General features: G+C 51.6%; 1 protein-coding gene across 8 annotated transcripts in view; it reads right to left on the reverse strand.

Moving 5' to 3' along the window:
* The window catches only part of SYNJ2 (synaptojanin 2), a 101,105-nt gene that overhangs the window by 12,325 nt on the left and 67,918 nt on the right, over positions 1-20,862 (reverse strand). For 3 of the 8 annotated variants that reach the window (XM_057527782.1, XM_057527784.1, XM_057527780.1), the window contains 14 exons: positions 19,997-20,169; positions 18,527-18,608; positions 17,647-17,796; positions 17,295-17,565; positions 14,730-14,921; positions 13,381-13,462; positions 12,592-12,732; positions 10,819-11,011; positions 8,268-8,426; positions 6,381-6,537; positions 4,961-5,078; positions 1,324-1,542; positions 1,078-1,156; positions 368-536 (listed from right to left, as the gene is read on the reverse strand). In XM_057527782.1, coding sequence (XP_057383765.1) covers positions 368-536; positions 1,078-1,156; positions 1,324-1,542; positions 4,961-5,078; positions 6,381-6,537; positions 8,268-8,426; positions 10,819-11,011; positions 12,592-12,732; positions 13,381-13,462; positions 14,730-14,921; positions 17,295-17,565; positions 17,647-17,796; positions 18,527-18,608; positions 19,997-20,169 — 2,185 coding nt within the window. The remainder of the gene's footprint in view (positions 1-367; positions 537-1,077; positions 1,157-1,323; positions 1,543-4,960; positions 5,079-6,380; positions 6,538-8,267; positions 8,427-10,818; positions 11,012-12,591; positions 12,733-13,380; positions 13,463-14,729; positions 14,922-17,294; positions 17,566-17,646; positions 17,797-18,526; positions 18,609-19,996; positions 20,170-20,862) is intronic. The other 5 variants (XM_057527786.1, XM_057527783.1, XM_057527787.1 and 2 more) reach the window with 3 other exon arrangements.

The following is a 20,862-nucleotide window of genomic DNA, read 5'->3' on the forward strand; positions in this document are numbered from 1 at the left end:
GTGTCAGGACACACCTGAGGCACAGCCACCAGCAGCCCGGGGCACCCACGTGGCAGCAGCGCTGGGACCCCAATTCCATGGGTGCCTGAGACACAGGACAAGCCCACAGCCCTGACATCCTCCAAACTGTCTTCAGTGTAATTTTAGACACCTCCCGTCTTGCTTGTCACTGCGTGCATCACTCCTACCTGTGAATACCACCCAACTCTGGCATGGAGAGCAAGCCGGAACTTAAGCATCCTCCCTGACCTTCCCGAGGGCGGGTCTCAGAACGGATCCTGAGGCTCTGTGTCGGTTGCTGGGAGAACGTCTGGCCTGCCCGCCTCACCCTACGCACCGGGAAGTCCTCACTCGCAGGACGACTCACCTTCTGACTCATAATCCAGACTCGTGAAGTCGAAGTTTTCCTCCAGCAGACAGGAGTTGGCGGTGGGGGACACGGAGGCCACGCTGTCCCGCTTTCCAATGATCTCCTCTTGCAAACCTTTCAGCCAGTCCTTGGTCTTCGGTCTAATCTTCACGGCTCTGCCTTTCACCTGTGAGGACAGAGAGGCCACCTGTGCATGAGCGCAGACGTCAGACCCTCTGACCCCAAAGCGCTTCTCGCTCAAATGCATGCATCGGGAGCCTGGCCCACCTTCACTTTGGCCAAGAAAAGCCGAGGGTCTAGACCTCAGGCAGGCCCAGCACAGCTCACATTTGGCCTAAAGAAAAGTTGAACTGTCACTTTTCATTCCATGTGAACTTAAAACCAGGATATTATCAAAACGGAAACTACCTATGAGCTGCATGTCCCAAACCACACGCTCTGAAGAGAAGGATCACAACAGTCCCATGGGAGGGTGTGAGCGCAGACAGACCCAGTAACACAGGCGGAGCTGTGCTCCAGAACTTGCTTTCTCCCCAGTTCTGCAAGAGTAGACACCTCGACGAAGCTACCAGAATCAGATGCCGGAATGAAAAGGCCCAGCTCCCGCCCTCCTGTGGCATCTACACCCGCAGACCCGGCCACGTGAAAGCACAAGACGCCCACGGCGACAGGCAGCCCCGTTCCCTCGGTGACCAAGCACAACTCACCTTCATTCCGTCCACATCCAGGACGCTGAGCGCCGAGTGACTGTCTGCAAAAGTCACCAGCATCTGCCCTTGGTTGATCCTGGGAGAAATGAGATTTGCCAGGTCAGCCCCGGGAGCGCGCCCTCCAGCGAGGCGCGCACCAGCCCCGCCACGCGCGCACCAGCCCCGCCACGCGCGCACCAGCCCCGCCACGCGCGCACCAGCCCCGCCATGTGCGCACCAGCCCTGCGAGGCGCGCGTCCCTACCTGACGAGCAGGATCGTCCCGTAACTGCCCAAGGTCTGCATGAGCTCCGTGCGCACGTCCTCGGGAAACTCGTTTTTCTCTTCGGAGGTTGGCGACTGAAGGTTGACGACGACGGTGGCGTCCCGGGGGCCCTGGAAAGAGGACACTTCCTGGAACACCCTGTCCCGAGCACCCACATCGACTTCTTGCACTTCCACCTCCACGATGGCCAGCACGGGTCTGCGTCAGACACGGAGGGAAGACGGGTACTGTTAACTCGGGACAAGACAGCCCCCAGCCCCGGCTCCGTCCCGACTCCACTGTCAACAGTAAACCTCCACGACACAGCCTGTGTGTGTGGCCCCCTGCCCCCCGCCACGGGCCCCGGAACTAAGCTCTCCGGTCCTGGGGTTTCAGTCTGTCTTTCCCCAACCTTGGTATTCTCTTGGCATTTCTATCTAAGGATGATGTGAGAGAAAACCACACCAGCCATGAGCAAAGCTTCTTTACGTGCAACCCCAGGACTGCCGAGGATGCAGAGAAGAGGGGATTCTCCCTGGGCTAGGGGTTCAAGCTTTTTGGGGGGCTGTTTGGCAACTTGTGTTAGGAAACTCAAAAATGTTCATCTTTTGACCAACGAGTCTCAATTCTAGAACTTTGTTCTAAGGAAATGACCAGATGGTCAGACAAAGATTTATACACGAGGTTGATCATTACAGCACTGCTGATGGAAGGGACAAAGGGGAAACAATCTAACTGTCCCAGGACAGGGAAAGCGTTAGGTTACGATGCAGCCGCACGACCATACGCCGTGCACTCATTAAGAAGAATGTTGTAGAAATCTATCTGACAGACACAGAAAAACAGATCAGCAGGAAGTAATGCAATTACCTTGTAATTTTTATACGGGGATGGGTTTACTCTACAAAAAATTTAGAAAATCCTTTCTTATGAAGATTACATAATCTTACTGAAGACATTTACAATATTAAGTGGAAACAAAGCATAATACAAAATAGCATATAATACGGTGGCAACCTTTAAAACCAGGGAACACTGAAAAAATTAAGAGATATGGGTGGTAAATCAGTAGTATCCCCCCAAGTTCATATTACTATTATTAGATTTTTTTGCCTCTAGAAGCAAGAAAAAAGAAGACGGAGAAAAATCTGACACAGCAATATGCGCTGAGGGTTTTTTAAAACTTTTTGTGGGAGAAAAACTTTCCCGAGGAGCCTCATGTGTTAGAAGCGGAGAATCTCTGATGAAAGTGGGTGCGGACACGGGAAGGCAGCCTCACTCACTCGGCAATGAAAAGGGACCAATTACTGACACACCAGCAACTGGAAGAAGCTCCAGAGAATCATGCCAAGTGAAAAAAGCCAGTCCCCCAATTCTGTTCCATTTTATAACATTCTTGAAATGACAAAATGCTGGAAAAGGAGAAAAGAGGAGTGGTTGACAGGGGTTAGGGAGGAGTGGGAGCGAGGGAAACGAGGGTCCCCGTGGTGACAGACGTTCTGTCCCGACCATATCGAAGTCAATATCTGGGTGTGACACTGCGTTGTAGATTACAGGGTCTTACCGCTGTGGGGAGCTGGGTGAAGGGTGCACAGGATTCCTACGTTATTCCCTATAACTGCATGCGAATCTGTAACTACCTCATAGTAAAAAGCTTAATTAAAAAAATTAACGTAGCAAGTAAGAAAGCAAACGATAACAGTTCACATAACATAATCCTAATTTTCTTATCCACATTTAAACATCTATAAGCTTGTGAGCTTATAGCATGAGCACACACTACACACAGGTTAATATTTTGGTGCAAAATGTACGTGGAAGATGCAGTGGAAAGACACATAACGAACTGTCACCAGACATGGTCTCAGAGTGTGGGACTACGGATGATTTGTCTGTGTATATTTCCCCTAATTGTCAAGAACCAAGATGTTCTGGTTTTGTAATTAGAAAAATCGATAAATGTCTAAGATGCGTCTCAAACCAGGATGCTCAGATCCGCACTTCCCAGTCTTGCCAGCTAAGTAAATGCTACCTCATCCTTGTAGCTGCTCAGGCCAAAAACTCTGGAGTCATCCTCACCTCGTCTCTCTCACACCCCACATCCACTCCATCAGCCAGTTCTGCTGGCTCCACTTTCAAAACCTATCCAGAACCCACCACTGCTCACCATGGCAACCCACGACCACCCTGGTCCAAAGCCACCCCGTCCCTCAGTTCCTCCCTGCCTCCCTCCTTCCATGCTGGCCCCGCTGGAGTTTCTTCGGGTGACTCTGTTCTAACCTGGCCACACAATGCCACTGCGCTCAGAGTGAAACCCAATGTCCTTTTTATGGCCCACAGGGTTCCACGCAGGCTGATTCTTGCTCATCTCACCTCCTTTTCTAAGACTCTTCCCCTCACTCTTCTCTCTCCAGCCTCTCTATTCTCCGAACTCCTAGATGTTCACTCCACACTCCCACTCTGGAATGCTCTCTCCCTGATACACACATGGCTCACACTCTCATTTCCTTCAGGCCTCGGCTCCAAGGTCACCAGAGGCACCTTCCCTGAACACTGGGTATGTAATAGCACCAACCCCTTGACTGAACCCGGCCACTACTATTTTTTTCATTCATGGCAGTTCTGTTTCTTGTCTGTCTGTCCTCACTAGAAGATTCCTTGAGAGCATGGTATCATCTGTTTTGTTCACTGCTTATCCTCAGTGCCAGGAACAGGGCCTATATATCAATATAAGACCCCCCAGTAAATACTGGTTAAATGAATGCTTCTAAATATACTCACTGAACTAGGAAACCTGAAAGTCATACATCTGTAGATTTCCCCACGCTCATTTCTAGGTATGTATTTGCAACAGCAGCTTTCTCAAGAAATCAGAAGCATCTAAAGATTTCAACCTAGTGACTGACCAATTGCTCACCACCAACTCTCTTTCTTAATTTCTTTTCTTGTAAAAGTTGAAACTGACATGATAGTTTTGGTAGCAGCCGTGGGAAGGTCAAATGCCAACTTCTGTCTTTAAAGATGTTCTACAAGAATAACCTCCCTCTGTGGCCAGTCCCAGTGCATGCCAAGCTGACAGACCTCTGCTGCTGTGTTCCATCCTTAAGCCACAACGCACTAGGCCAAAGCAACAGCTCAGAGTATCAAAAACCCTGAATGCAACACTGTAAAAACCCTATGGTGTTTGTAACAATAAAACATTGGAAAAAATATTCATCGCTAGATGAATGGGTAAATCGCGTGGATATATTTAGCGGAATACTGGATAGAGGTTACAAATGGAAGAGTCAGATCTCTAAAAATGACGTGACTGTATCTCAAAAATGGTAACAAAAAAAGCAAGTTGCACAATGACATAATTTATCAGAATTTAAAAGACATAAAATACCACAGGTTGTGTCTTTGCAATTTTCATAAAAGATGTTACCTATGACATGGAGCAATGACAAAATGCTAACAGTGATTAATTCTTAGTGGCAAGTACACAGCTACTTGTCCTACTGTTCTTTGCTCTTTACTGTGTGTCACACACGCACACACATGCATTCGGATGGGGAAGACAGGTCCGTTCTCTGCGGGGAGCAGCCGACCCTGCCTTCCTCAGCAGAGGATGTGCCCACGGCAGCCAGGACCATACCTGTGGTCAGACGCTTGCAGCTCTGCTCGGCCGTAATACTTGAGGGCACCAGGAGACCAGGCGTGTCTGACTTTGGTGTCAGCGTCCAGATCGTTGTCTAGAAGGTTGAGCTCTCCAGCTACTCAGGGGGATTCCAATCAAGAGACACACATACAACACAAAATTGTATCAACATACATGAATGCCGATTACAGACATGTGCACCAGGAAGCCGCGTCACGGACCACCTCCTGTCTCAGACTCAGTCGTTCTAACCCCTTGGGCTTGAAACCCTGTCAAAGTGGCCTTGGGGCCTGGGGTGAAAACTCCTCCCTAGCGGGCAAACTGGGTGAGAACACAGAAATCGCTGCTGCGGGGATTTTGCCTCAGGCCCATGGGAAACAGGAGATCTGCAGCTCTTTGTACAGCAGGAGATGCAGAGACAAAGAACCTGAAGGCATCCAGCCTCTTGCATAGATGTCCACAAAAGTGATCTGAACAAAAATGCATCTTCTCAATCTGCAGGTGAGATTTCTGGGCTTTGAAATCTCAGCATCCGTCTCACCAGAAAAGCTTAGTTGTTTATGTATTAGTTTATAGGCATTCGAATTTTTTTTTTTTTTAATATTTTATTTATTTATTTATTTATGGCTGTGTTGGGTCTTCGTTTCTGTGTGAGGGCTTTCTCCAGTTGCGGCAAGTGGGGGCCATTCTTCATCGCGGCGCGCAGGCCTCTCACTATCGCGGCCTCTCTTGTTGCGGAGCACAGGCTCCAGACGCGCAGGCTCAGTAGTTGTGGCTCACGGGCCTAGCTGCTCCGCGGCATGTGGGATCTTCCCAGACCAGGGCTCGAACCCGTGTCCCCTGCATTGGCAGGCAGATTCTCAACCACTGCGCCACCAGGGAAGCCCGGCATTCGAATTTTAAACAAACTGCACTTCCTAGCTGGGTATCAATAATTGTTCAAAACATGATAGACCACTAATTGATTAAAAAAAAACCAACTCTCATCTTTCCTGTGTCTTGCTAATATTTGATTTGGAATTGGGGCTTTAAGCAGATAAGAGTTCAGCTGAACAAAATGGGCTGGAAAAAAGGCATGAGTGTGAGAGGCAAAAGCGCCAGAGAGGAAGAGCCGTAGCCTCTCTCCTCATCCCCTCCGGGAACAAAAGGTGGCAGGGTGGTGTAGGGGGACAGCCATGAGGCAGGGATTGCGGGAGCCAGGAGCAGAGTCTCTAGAAAGAAGCCATAGGGGAGCTCCCCCAAAATACAACTCCCGAAGCTTAGGGCTAACATCTGGGATGACTTTTGTGTAGTTCTGGGTTATCAAGAGAATTGTTATTTGTAACAAAGAGCGCTGGACTAAAGGAAAGTGATCTTCCTTCTGTGGCACTGATCACTTGCCCCCTTCCAGCTCTGAAAGCGCACACATTTCAGGCACCTGTTCTGTCAAAAGGACGCCTCTTCCTCCACCACAGGACCCTGTCCGTCCAGGCCGGGGTGCGGCATTTGTCACTGGTGTCGTAGGCAGCAGAGCCAACGTCATACTTGTAGGTGGGTCCAAAGTCAATGGTGCCTTCGTGAAAGTCTTTAAAAATCTGTTGGGAGAAGAAGTCACAGGACCATCTTAGTTCTCCTAGATCACGTACATTACATGCCAATAGAAGGCACGTTCCAGAGTGGTTTTTATTCCTAAAGTAACAGAAGCTATATCATATTTGCAAATATGTCAACAACTGGACATATGTGTGCCTTTTAAATGGCCAAAAAAATGATGATTATCACTTTGTTCTGCTGACTTACACACCATGGGGTCTCCAACCAACCTCAGCACCCGATCTGTCACACGCCTGCTTGTCAGCGCCCAGGTGACACTGACAGGCACAGGCCGAGGGGAACGCCTGGCCCAGCCCCGGCAAGGCCTTGATCCATATTTGTTAACAAAACCAATTGGGTAAAAAGCAGCCCAGAGCTGAAGTCCGGCTCTCCTCCGTCTTCACTTAGCCCTGGTCCAGCCCTGATGCTGCGGGGAGACCCGGGAGCAGACATTCACTCAGCGCCCGAGGGGAAGGGTGTGGAGAATATTGGCAGGAGGAAGGAAGACCGACCCTTTGCAGGAAGGAGTGGTGCGGCTACTCTGCCCTCTGGCCACCCCCAGCGACCCATGTCACTGAGGGGGGACGACAGAAGACCTCGAGGAGCATCCAGATCTCGCTGCAGGAGGAGCCTTAACCTCCCTGCCTGCACCATCTAACCCGCTGCATTTTCACCAGGTAAATGGAATTTGGCTGCGCCTCCCTCCCCTCAGCCTGTCCTGCGAGGAAGCAAACAGGCACCAAAAGAACAAACAGTTTCACGTGGAAGAGAAGATAAGTTTTGAGTCATGTGGAGGCCAGCCAGTGTGACCCTGAACAACTGAGGACAGATTCTATAGTTGAATCTTCCCTATTACATCATGGCCTAAGGAGGCACTAAAAGACCACACCAGGTCAGGGAGGGGAAGTCTCATCAGAAGCGTGTCAGTCTTGGGCTCTGTCATGCCTCTGTTTACTGACTGTGTGACCTTGGACACGTTGTTTGACCTTGGCCTCAGTCTTCTTATCTATAAAATGGGTGTGATACCTAATCTGTAGGATGGTCTTGAGGATTATGTGTACAAATTGGCATGTAAAATGTATTAGATCTTGTTAGTGTATTAAATTAATTTATTTGTTAGTATGTTCACTAACAAGAAACAGAGATACCACCAAAATAAAATGTTCTGAGCAGAATCTAGCGTGTCACTTGCTGGTTTAGCGTACCTGACACACAGCCGTCCCTACGAGCGTCACCCTGAGTACAGGGCACGTGGACTGCGTACATCACACCCACCAGCCTCACCGGCCACGTGCTCAGATGCTGACATGCAGCTGTCTGAAGCAGCTTGGACTCAAACTGAGCGCAGCTGGACCAGGGCTCAGCTTGTGCGAAGCAGGAAGGGACAGCTGACCCCCCTCCAACCACAGAGCGTGGGCAGAGAGGCTCCTGTTGCCCTGAGCTCCTGCGGTGGCTTACGTGTGTCCACAGTCCTTTCATAGAGCAATGGCCCCTCTGGCCATGAGAAGACACAGACCCTGACCGTGGCCACCGAAAGGAGGAACAGGACGTTGAGTGTGGATGAACGCTCACGTTTCTCTAACTTCTTACGCCAGACGCCTTTTTTTTACCATTATCAGAATCAGTTAAATTCACACATGAAGCTTAATTCGCGAACACTAGTGTGTACATTTAGCAGAAGCTATTCCATGTTGGAGCAGGTGTTAAAAACTATTTTAAAAGCACAACTTACTTTTCCACTTGATTTCTGTAGCTGTAGCTGATCAAATTCCAGGAGTTTCTTCCAGTCTTGGCGTTTCACAAAATAGAAGACTTCTTCGTAAGTGAGATCAATGCGGTAGTTGAAATCGCCGCACCAAAACACATAATCGTGAGAAAAAATGTTTCTTCCCTAAGTCATAAAAAAAAAAAAAAAATGATGATTCGGCCCACTGCAAGGAAGGTGGGAGAAGGGAGAAAAATAAACTCACTGTACAGATGATAAGCAGATGTGTTTTTCTTAAAATGTTACTTAAGAAGAAAAGTCTGCTAGAGCATCTCATTTTTCACTAATCCCATAAACTTATTGAGGGACTTTCACATGGCTTAATTTTTAAATTATAAATAGTGTTTTCGAGTGGTTTGGAGAAAGCTCCAACTCTAACAGAGAGAGCATGACTACCGATATTGGTATTTACTCTGCCGAGCGGATCTCCACCATCAGGATGTACCCCTGCTTTGTTACGTCTGTATCCTAAGAAGAATTGCCCAAACATTCAGTGTTACGAGAATGAGGTTTAAGAAAATAAGTATAAATGCTCAGGACACGCAACTTTGTAAAACCTGGTGGATTTCATACACTTTCATCCTGTGATCCTCCAGCTCTCTCTCTCCCTCTCCCCCATCTTGCCCCGGGCAGCCCTGGAGAGCTGTGGCGTCTTCCTCTCCCTTCCCCAGGAATCACAACAACAATAGCAGCACGGTATCAGCTGTCTACAATGCTGGGCTCTGTTCTGGGGCACACTGTCCTCCCAGCAGCCCTGTGAAGCACACACTAATGGCTCTCTTATAGATTAAAAAAAAAAAGTTCAGAAACTTTGCTGAAGGTTACACCGCTAGTACGTGATAAAGACAAGACACGAACTCAGATCTGCCAAGCTCCAAAATCTGTTTCTGTTATACAAAAGACTGAAATTATCACAGCCAAATAAAATAAATGTGCAGAGCTGCACTGCCTAATAGAACACTCCGTAGCGATGGAAATGTTCTCTACCCGTGCGGTCCAAAACAGAGGAGCCACCAGCCACGTGTAGCCATCGAACACTTGAAATGTGGCCAGTGTGACCGAGGGATTTTTAGTTTTATTTAATGTTATTTATTTTACATTTAAATAGCTACTTGTGGCTAGTGGCTACTCTACTGAACAGGTACAGAGTATTAACTTACAGGTACCATCAATATTTCTGTTGAAAAAAGCTATAGTATAAACCCTTTAATTATTTTAAATGTGTCCCATGTTTGCTGCTTTGAAATAGCACTTTTTAAGTGAGAAGGGTTGGACTTCTCTTTTTTTTTTTTTAATTTTACTTATTTATTTATTTATTTATTTTTGGCTGTGTTGGGTCTTTGTTTCTGTGCGAGGGCTTTCTTTAGTTGTGGCGAACGGGGGCCACTCTTCATCGCGGTGCGCGGGCCTCTCATTATCGCGGCCTCTCTTGTTGCGGAGCACAGGCTCCAGACGCGCAGGCTCAGTAGTTGTGGCTCACGGGCCCAGTTGCTGTGCGGCATGTGGGATCTTCCCAGACCAGGGCTCGAACCCGTGTCCCCTGCATTGGCAGGCAGATTCTCAACCACTGCGCCACCAGGGAAGCCCTGGACTTTTCTTTTTTAACTACATAGACACACAAAGAAAATATTAGCCCTACATAATCTGGAAAACTACAATTGCAAATTTCCCAACTCATTTATTTTTTAATCCAAGAAATAAAAACTCCAACAAGGATTACAGCACTTCTTAATGAAAACTAAGGAATTTTTGCCTTGAGGGCAGCCCAGTGAACAGGATGTCAGTTTTAAGGGATCTGGCCTCACATGGAAGAGCTCCGCCGTGACCCAGCCCAACCTTGTCTCAGGCATGGGCAGAATGTGTGGCAGGAACGGCTAAAGTCTACCCTCACTGCTGGGAAATAGGTGTCTGCACCAGGCTGAAGGTGTGCGGGACCATCATCTTTGCACAGAAACGAAAACATCCAAATATGAATTTGAAAAGATCCCCCGGCTTCAGAATGAAAACCTCCGGACTACCACTAGAGGGCGGCATGACGCATGGTACTGGCAACCGCGAGACCATCCCAGGATCCAGAGCTCCTGAGCCAAGAATTCACTGGTTTCAAAAACGTGTATTGTCTTCTGAGCCACGACAGAATGTATGTGTGAGTCTCAAGAAAACCAAGTCTTACACGGGTTGGATTCAAATGTTCTTCACCAACTTGGACAAGGCATGGACGCACTGGTTTTCTTTCCCCATCCCATACAGTTGAATTAGAATAAGAAAACGCGGGGCACGTCAGGACATTCAGGAAACGCACAGAGATACAGGAGGCAGAACACTCCCGGGCCGGACTCCCTGCTCACCGCTACTGCAGCACCCCTGGTCATTTCCCCGCCGCCACTGCTGAGCCCCCAGGGGCAGGGACCCTCCTACGGTCGTATCGCCACCGCCTGCCCGTATCAGCAGCTCAGAAAACCGTGTGTGGCGCTGACCCGAGCAGGGGGGCCTCACACGCCTCTGCCACGCTGCTCACCGTCGGGAAGCTCAGCCTCTGGGTGATCTCCTTGTAGTCCTCGTTCCTCTCCTTCACCTGGGACTGCCCGGCCGTCAGGTGGCTGCACACGAAGCAGAAGCTGCTGCTGTGGAACCGGAAGCGGATGGCCACGGCGCCCTTGTTCCCCGCCTTTCCCCCCATGCCCGTCTTCACCGTGTCGATCGCCACGTCCCTGGAACAGAGAATGCACACGCGGGGGGGCCTCTCAGGGGCTCCGAAGGAAAAGCATGAGCAGCTTTGCTACAGAGAAGATCCGGGCGGCGGCGCGAGGCTTGTGGATCTGAGAACCTCAGAAGCCTCGGCTCAGAGGCTGGTCCACCCCATCTTCAGCGGCCACAGGGACAGCGGGACTGCCATCAGCTCCGCATCACTCCTGACCCTCCTCTCATCGTGGGCAGCTGCCCCGTGGGAGGGCTGGAGCATCCTCTCCACGGCCCCAGCTCCGAGGTGCTCACGTAAGCACCCCACAAAGCACCGTGGAGCTGAATCACCTCCACCCCGGCCCTCCGCGTCCGGTCTCGCTGCTGCGGCAGAAGCAGCATGGAGTTCCCCGCCCCCCACCCCATCCCACACGGCTCTTCTGCAAAGTACAGGGCGTGCCATCAGGTAATCAACACATTTTAAAAAACAGGAACCATCCAGTTATCTATGCTGGGCTGGGCGGGTGGTTTCCAAGCAGACGCCTGGCATTAAAATGCCAACTTATAATGCACACAGGTGAGTGCGTAGGTCCACAGGACCAGGGGCCGAAGCCTCCGCCTGCTCCCTGGGACTGTCACCCAACAGACAAGGTACGGGGATAACCTGCCAACAGTGTGCGAGCTTGAGGCTAAAGGGACACAGGTGTTGGGACCTTAGTTGGCACCTGGGAAATCCGGAGCCCCTCGGCATCACTCCCTTCCTCACGTTCTATCTCTGACCTCTACCCTAACCTCACCTGTACTCTGACCGTAACTGACTTTTACCCACTCACTGTGGACACTGCCAGACTGTCACAGCAAACAACTGGGGGACACAGACTTTAACATTTCCCAAAGGTCATAGAAGACGATTATGAGCACAGAGCACAGTCTTGTTCTCCAAGTATCTCTTTGTCTGGTATCGGCAAAGAGAAAGACCAGAGGATGTTCCAACAACATGAATGAGACCAGGGAGTAATGTGAGGCTATGAGACAGTTGAGGGGAAAGGGGTGCTCCTCCCAAACCTTAAAACCCCCACGCACGCACACATGCACACACACACACACACAGACACGCACGGGCTTTCCTAAAAGACACGCTTTTCCTAAGCTTTTTCCCTTTCTGACATTCACAAAGCTGTCACTTTGGAGACCCAATAACGGGGTGACAGTGGTAGAGGCTTTCTGCCGACGCATCTTATTTAGAATTCTTTTAAAAAGAGACAAAAGAATTGGCATTTCCTGATGAGTTACCCGGCTCTTGGTCAGAGGTTTCCTGTCTAACATTTCAGCAAGGAATCCCTTTCCTTGTGCAAAACTGAGCCCGGGTGACAGGATCATGAAATACTCTTTCTAAAAAGGGTCCAGCTTCCTGAGCTAGAAGGTTCCCACTGTGGCTTTTTAAATGCTAGACAATATTCTATTCAGCTTGGTTTTTCCTTGGGGGTTTTGTTACATTTATCGAAAATAATGGCAGGTCCTGATTCCTGTTGCAGGAAGGGGGTGGGGGGAAGGAAGTCAGAATCAAACAATCCCGTGTTCCCCCAGATGTTCGTAAGCGAAATGTTCTTACCTGATGAAGGGGACGTGGTACGGACGTACAAAGATATAAAGACAGACGCCCACCAGCTGTGCCGAAGTCAAGAGAATATACCTATGAGAGCGTGAGATGGCTTTCTGAAGCTGCTCACCCCACATCTTCCTGTTGGTGGTACTGGAGAAAAGAATGATGTTGTTTAGCGTGAGCTGGAAGCAGGCTCTCCCACCTGTAAACTCCTCTAGCCCTTAGTGGGTTCTTTATTGACGTCATGCTGCCTGTGCACTCCTGCATTAGTGCCATGTGAGCCTTAATCCCTGCAATGGGCTATCCGCATATTTCTGGTTGTGTTGTACACATCAAACATGTGCCCCACCCAACCCCTGCCACCTGAACCCCAGCACAGGACCTTGCTCATAAGACCTCCATAGAACCAGGTTTTATTATTTGTTCAGAAAGTGCCTTGAAATGGACTAGGAAAGAAAGAGTCCAGCTGACCTCACACCAAGTGTTAATCCAGTGGTTTTCTTTCCTTTGTACTGGTTTCTTTCTTACACTCGCACACAGGAAACGTGAGTCAGCCCCCGCCCAGCCCGGCCCATGCCCTCGGGGCTCACACATGCCAGCTCGCAGCGTGAATCACTGGACACGTGGCCGAGGCAGCCACGTGTTAGTACAGAGCCTAACCCCCCTCTTCCTTCTATTTCCTTAATCAGCAAAGAGAGAGGAAGGGAGAGGCGTATGTCTGTGAGGACGAGGCGAGGGCAGTCAGAAGTGCAGAGGCTCCCGGCTCAGGATCCCACCCCAGCACACCTGGCCGCCTACCTGGCGTTGACGATATTCCCTGCGCTCAGTTCCACCATCTCTTCAAACCCCACGGCAAATATGTCAGCTGGGCTGCTGTCATCTGCAGAACAAGCAGGAGACAAAGGATGTCAGACCCACGGAGGCCTTTGCTGGCCGACTCGTGGGCCGGCCGTCCCACGGCCTGGGTGACGCCTCCAGACCACGTGGTGAGCTCCACGGTTCTTCCCTGGCTACACCCTGGGCGCGTCACTAACCTCTCCAAACTCTGCTGCTTGCTCTGCAAGAGGGACGGTAGCGGCCACCTCGCAGGGTGGTCGGAAAGCATAAATCGGAGAACACATGTAGAGTGCCTGGACCGATAACTTCCACGCACAGCAGACCCGCCCCCGCAACCAGACCCTAAGTTGCCAGGGGGCAGCACTGGCTCATACTTGTTTGTGTCCCTCAGTACTTTTCACAGCGCTGGGCCAGCCTTGCCGGGATCATGTCTGACTGTGGTCCTGTCCCAGGGCACTGTTGTCCTGGTGGTCAGAGAAGGGGACATCCAGCCCTGCTTGGGACCCGCTCTGATGAACTCTGCCCCAGAAATGCCTGGTCTACAGGAAGCACGGCGAGCAGAAGTGCTGCTCTTCGGTTCTCTCTTTGTCCCCTTTAACAGGGAATCGTAGGTTAACAGAGCCCTGCAGCCACCTGCTGCCTGCCTTCAGATGTGTCCCGACACTCAGCTGCCTGAGGCATCCCAGCGACTCCGAACAAGGTACTTGAGCTACCCTGCCCCCAACCCCCTGCCACATGCAGACAGCGCACGGAGAGCGGGGACGGGGCTCTGGGCACCGTCCGGACAGCTGTCGATCAAGGTACGTAAGCAGAGCTGACCCCGCCCTCCACCGCACATCAACAGGCAGGGAACCGGACCACGAGTCTTTCCAGAATCCAAGTGAGCGGGAAAAAGCAAAACCCCTACCTAAGCGCTGACTGGAGAAAAAGTACGTGTTCGAATCCTGAGTTCTGAGGCCATTAAATATTACCTTGCACGATATAAGACAAAAGGTGAGGTGTCAACCTTGGAATTGTTTTATTCTTAAAAGGTACACAGGGAATTAATTCCCTGGCAGTCCAGTGGTTAGGACTCCACACTTTCGCTGCCGAGGGCCTGGGTTCGATCCCTGGTCGGGAAACTAAGATTCTGCAAGCCGCGGCCAAAAAAAAAAAAAAGTGTCTGTGGTCTAACTTTCCACAGAGTTTTCTAAACATTCCAAGGAGCGAGAAGGCCAAATACCCAACTTCCCAAGTCCACCTGCGGACGAGGTGAGACGGCGGCCGGGGCCAGGGGTCTGCACCTGTCACCCTGTCCCGGCCACGCTCACCCTGGGATCCAGAGACTCCGGAAAACATGGGTGCATCCAGCAGCCAGCCAGCCAGCTCGGCAGTGCCCAGCAGGTTGCTCCTGAACTGCTTCCCGCCATTCACATTCCAGGTGCCCACGGCGACGCGCACTGGCTTGAAATTCGTGAACTCCGCCTGGCGCTCCGACATGGCTCGCAGAATCCTGGGAGTCACTGTTGGGGGCACAGAAAGGGCATGTTTGCACCCCAATCCCCACGCACACCCCCAGAAACATGGCCAGGCTCTCTGTCAAAGGGGGATGCACGATCCCATCTATACAGACCAAGGGACGCTCCTTATAAAGGTGCTAAGAGGCTAAAAACCACCCACAAACACTTTCCCATGGCACTTCTGCCATATGTCCCCTCCACACCCTTCCCCCAACAGAGCCACAGAGGCTGTGACATCAGATCACAGGGACTCTCATCCTCGGCGGTCACTCCACGATCTCGTGGGAATTTAACCAAGTGGACACTGCAACTTTCCATATTAAATATATACACACGGAACTTTAAGGGTCTGACACCCACCTTTGCATTTTCCACCTTCCAATCCGCATGCCTGAAATGTTCTGTTTGTTTTACCTCAGACTTAAGCCTTTAAAAAATCATTACTCTGAGCCAAGTCCCTCCTCTAGATAGCCAAAATACAGTCCATTTTTTAAACTAGGGACTTAGCCCAAATATCTATCACATTTACTTTGCTATGAAATAAGACTCACTGTACTACTCAGAGCTTCTTTCCACATTTATTGAGCTGGCCTTGTTTCCAGGGTTGACACAAATGTCACCTTGGCTACCAGAAGCCAAATAGGAGTTCCCCCAATGATGGAAGAAGAAAAGTAGAAAAGGGGTATGAAGTCATTTTAAGCATGGGCAAACTAATTTTTCAAAAACACCAAAAATTTCTAAACCAAGAGTTATACATTTTTATAAGGAAAAATGCTGGGTCTCCCCTTCTTTTCCATGAGCCCTATAATGTTTACAGGCTCTACGGGATGAGATGCCACTAAAATTTTCCCAAACAAACCTCTAGCTCACTTATATGTGGAATCTTACACACACACACACACACACACACACACACACACACACACACACACAATGAACTCACAGATACAGAGAACAGTTGTCAGAGGTTGGGGTGCGGGTGTGGCGAGATGGGTGAAGGTGGTCAAAAGGCAGAAACTTCCTGTTAAATAAGTCCTGGGAATATAATGTACAGCGTGGTGACTACAGTTAACAATACTGTGTTGTATATTTGAAAGGTGCTAAGAGAGTACTTCTTAAAAGTTCTCATCACAAGAGAAAAAATTGTAACTATGTGTGGTGATGATATTAACTAGAGTTACTGTGGTAATGATTTTGAAACATATACAAATATCGAATCATTATGTTGTATACCTGAAACTAATGTAATGCTATGTATCAAATATATCTCAACTCTAGAAAAAAGAAAAAAAGAAACCTCTAGCTATTGAGGGAACCATGACAGTCTTGCCCCTGAGGAGTAGAAGGTGTCCTCATCCCTGGGAGATTTCTACAGGGTCCTGGGGCCAGAACAGAAACAGGAGGCCACCCTCATGGAAGACTCCCCCACAAATGATACCTGGCAATGGGAACAAGAACCCTTTCAAGCTGAGAAAGATTCCTGGATGAGTTAACACTCAAAGACATTAACTCTGACCCCTGTGAACCCCTCTCCACTTCTCCCTGCCTCTCGGTTTGGAAATGGTGCAAATTAAGAAAGTAGAAGAGTGAGCTCTCACGTGAGTCCAGAAAGCACCGGGAACCACAGTGACAGCTGGTATTGTGGACACACTGTTATCTTCTGTATATTGTGGTATCTGACCTTCTGGCCGGGGAGAGAGTGCCCCTCCCGGGGCTAAGCCAACTCTCAGACTCAGCCAGAGCCTGTTACACGCACACAAGCCACCCAGAGCCGTACCTCCTCCTTCTGGCCGGCACACCCCGGAGGTGATGTTCCTCTGCCTTAATCATCCTAGGACCAGGTCCCATCCAACTAGAGCCCATCCCTAGCCCAAAGCCCCCACGGTTACTCAAACTAGCCAGTCCTACACCTTGCCCAGCCTTCGTTATGGAAACCGCAATAAAGGCTGTGGCCTAAGTGCCTTTCTGCCTCCTGACCACCCTGGCGTTTTCCATGTGGTCCCGAGTGGCATTTCTAGGACCTGTGAGTGCATTAACTTTGTTTTTTCCTGAGCCTCTCCTCTGCCTCCTCGTGCGGCTGCACCCGGCTGAGCATCTCCTAAAATACAAAACACAGCGGCAAGCTGCTTAGATCAGCTGGTCAGACCATGCGACTGATCACGCTGGGGCCGTAATAGAAACAGGAGGCCACCCTCATGGAAGACTCCCCACAAATGAGAGTTGGCAATGGGACCAAGAACGCTTTCAAGCTGAGAAAGATTCCTGGAGGGGTTAACATTCAAAGACATGGACACTGTGAGAACAGTCAAGGATCAGATCTGAGCACAGACGCTCCCTCCCGCTGCCCCGCAGCTCAGGGGGGCGCCTGCCACCCACCATCTGGGATGACGTGAGGGGTGGGGAGGCCGGCACCCCCCAACCACCGCCCTCTGGATGGCAGGGCAGCCGGACGCCTCCCCAGGCGGAGCGGGAGCCCCTCACCCAGCAGGGCCTGGTTGTCCAGCAGCATCCTTCCTTTGTCCGCAGACTCTTCAGTGTAGACGTCCCCGACCAGCAGCAGCTTGATGGCCTCCTGCTTCACCCCGTCGAAGAAGTTGGACTGGATTGTGCGAGACACAGACCGGGCCCCGTCCTTCAGCTTCCCCACCTGCCACAGGCCGGACGACAGGCCGTGAGAGGGGCCTGTACAGGCACCACCCGCCCCCCGCCCCCCGTGGCCTGCCCCTACCTTGGCCTTCCCTTCCAGGGCCCGGCTGCCCGTGAACATCTTGCTCAGGCTGTGCCCGTTCAGAGACCACATGGCTTTGAAGGACTCCACGAATCGGTCGGCAATGGGCTTTGAATTCAGCCCTAGGCTCTGAAGCTGCAGGTGGAGGACCTGGGAGAGGAGGGGACAGCGGTCACCAACTTCTCACCCGGAAGCTGCCCCCCAGACGCCCAGGGGACACCACCAGGCGTCATCCTCGTGAGTTCCTCCTCAGAGGATCGCTGTGGGTGACTCTGTGCCCCCCCAGAGGACAAGGCACCCTCGCAGCAGAGAACGGGGCTTCTACAATTCACCCGACTTTATCTACACTTCACCCAGCCCTGCTCTGACCCCCTCCCCCCCCAATACTACCCGCAAACAGGACAGCAAGGGATGGGCGGCAGGCAGCGCGGACCCCACTCCTCCTCCAAGCGGTGAGCCAGGAGAGGTCACCCAGGCAGCAGACCACAGGCTTCAAACGCCCTCCCAGGCTTCAAACCCAGCCTCATCTCAGGCGGTCTCACCCCGCCTTCCTCTAGGGGAGCATTCACAATAATCACTACACACGGCTACCGTTTCTCCTTTGGGCCATGGTAGTAGCACCTTTGGGCCACCATGTCTGGGGTGCATTCCAAAGAGCGTGTGAAAGCGTGCCTGCGATAGGCCAAAGGCATATCACGGCATCGGCGAGCCAGCTACCCAGGGAGACCTCTCTCTAGACGCCGGACACATCTCTAGACGCCCTCCCCACAGTGGGAACGTCAGCCCAGTGAGGCCTCCCTCATCCTGCCAACAAGGGTGCTGAGCCCCGCCCGTCCCCCTGAAGGCACAGGACAGGACACAGATGGCCCGAGAGACAGACCTCGAGGGCAATGAAGCTCTGCACCGTGTTGGTTCGGTCCAGGCAGTCGAGACAGTTCATCCGCAAAGTGCCTTTCTGAAAACTTCGGGAAACAACACACACAAGTTACAAGTTCTGCTGGAAGGAGCACTGGCCGTGGCACAATGGCCCGTCTGACTGCAGGCCCCCAAGGAACCTCGTCCCGAGAAAGAACCCCCCACCTCCTCCCTGGTAGGCCGCCTGCCAACTAGAGCCCACCCGGGCAGCCCAAAGCCACCAGAGTTACTCAGCCCGGTGGATCCTAAGCTGTCTGTCTTTCCCATGGAAACCCCAGCGGGGCCTCCACAATGGTACACGGCGCGGTGGGTCCCAGCGCTGCTGGAGTGGTGGCCAAGCCCAGAGCGCCTGCACACCAGGGCCGTTATAAATACAGTCAGATCTCGTTATCACCATAGTTACGTTCTAGAAAGTTGCGTGAACTGTTGGCGAATGACCTTGTTAGCAAAGCAGCAAACGCTGAGTCATTGCTCCTGGGGGGCTATGTTCCCGTGAGCCTCCGCTCGCGTATTTCCATCCACTGATCAATATATAACCTTGTTTTATGTGTGTCTCTGTTTAAAGACACCTAATTTAATATATATTGTTGATTCATCCACAGTGAAGCCTTGGCCATCAGCGCTGTAACTCGTGCCTGAACGAAACTTCTCGAACACACGTACTCTCTCCGTGAGGTACGTCACACCCTTCTTGGGCTTAGGACCCTGCACAGCACTTAGCACCACACCTGGGGGGCATTTTAAACAGTGAAATCTCCGACAAGATGCACAAAAAAGTGAAACCGTGGCGACAAGCAGATGGCATGGGAATACCTGTTTGCAGGGTGAGTTGAAACAAGCAGGCCGAGCGGGGCCTGGCCCCACCTCAGCCGGGAACACGCACGGCAAGTTTCTCACTGCTCTGAGCAGGTCTGGTGAATGACCATGAATGCTCCAAGAGTTTGATTTGGGGGTCACAAATAAGCTTTAGCAAGTGGGCAAATCTGTAAATATGGAATCTGTGAATAATCAGCATCAACTGTACCGATCTGCGGAAACCGGGCTTCCTTCTCCTCCACTCTGAGCAGGGAATCCGCATCCCAGTTCCCTTAGGCAATTGGGTTTATGCCAGCTGCCCCCCTTCACTCTTTCTAATTTTCATCACAGTTCGGATGATAAGTTAGATGGTCACCATGGCTCCACCGTTTAACCCGGTCCCCGCCATCAGTACATTTTGCCAGAAAACCGTGATTTATCATCTGCTCACAAAATTCACAAGCATCTCCGACTGTGGGAAGGGAAAGGAGAAGGCCAGAACCCAAGGTGCCCGATATCACCGAGGCTGCGGCCCCAGAAACTGCAAGCGTAGGAGCAGCGAGGGAGGGCACGCTCCCGGGAGAGCCCCTGCCACTCGGCAGCTCACCCGGCGGGAGGACAAGACGCAGGCGAGACTCACCGTGGACTTACATTCTCGCCCCTGGCGAACACATCAAAGTCGTCCCAGTGCAGCTTCAACTGTGGCCTCAGCAGGTTCTCCAATTTCTCTAGCTTCCCGCCTTTGGCAAACTGATGGAAGTCAAAGTTGATCATAGGCGTGTCGCCGGCGTGGCAAGAAGCCCAGAGCAGCTTCTGAAAGGGGAAGGAAGGGAGAGGGTGGCAGGGCATCTGAGCGGCCAACCGCGTCACTCGACACGGTGCAGGGCTTAGCGTGAAGGCTTACGGTGGACCCGGTGGTTTACCAGCCCCGACCCGGCAAGGGCAGCACAGAACAAAGACCCTGGGGACAAAACCACAAAGAGCATCTTGCCTGCAGAAGGGCAGAAGGTCCACCTTGGACAAAAGACAGCCAGAGTGGGTGCGGCTCCCCGGGGCAGCCCAGGGCCCTGCACCGACATCACCTCCCAGAGGGCTCGCTGGAGGATGCCCACGGGGAAGGACCGCTCTGTTCTGCAGGCACCCGAGTGCCATAGGCGCACCAGGTACAGGGCAGTGCAGCAGGCTGCGGAGCTCATAATCCAGCTCCTGTTGCCCTGGTAACCAGTCCCATCCTGACAAGCCAAGACTCCGGGAGGGTGTGCTCAGAAGCGGCCAAGTCCCTCGGCAAGTCCTCCAGGCCGCCCAGTGAGGGGAGGTGCAGCCCAGTGAAACTCCAGGGTGGGGGAGACAGGGGCTCAGGGCCCACTCGGGCCCGGGTCCAGCATGTGAGCTGGACTGAAGGCGGAGCCAGACCTGAGGAAGCACGGCCGGTGGGTGCCGGGCAGGCGTGGTGCCCTGGCAGAGGTCTGCCTTCCACACAAGGAGCCTCAGCCTCTCACCAGGCAG

The sequence above is a fragment of the Balaenoptera acutorostrata genome, chromosome 14, assembly GCF_949987535.1.
Source record: "Balaenoptera acutorostrata chromosome 14, mBalAcu1.1, whole genome shotgun sequence".
Taxonomy (NCBI): domain Eukaryota; kingdom Metazoa; phylum Chordata; class Mammalia; order Artiodactyla; family Balaenopteridae; genus Balaenoptera; species Balaenoptera acutorostrata.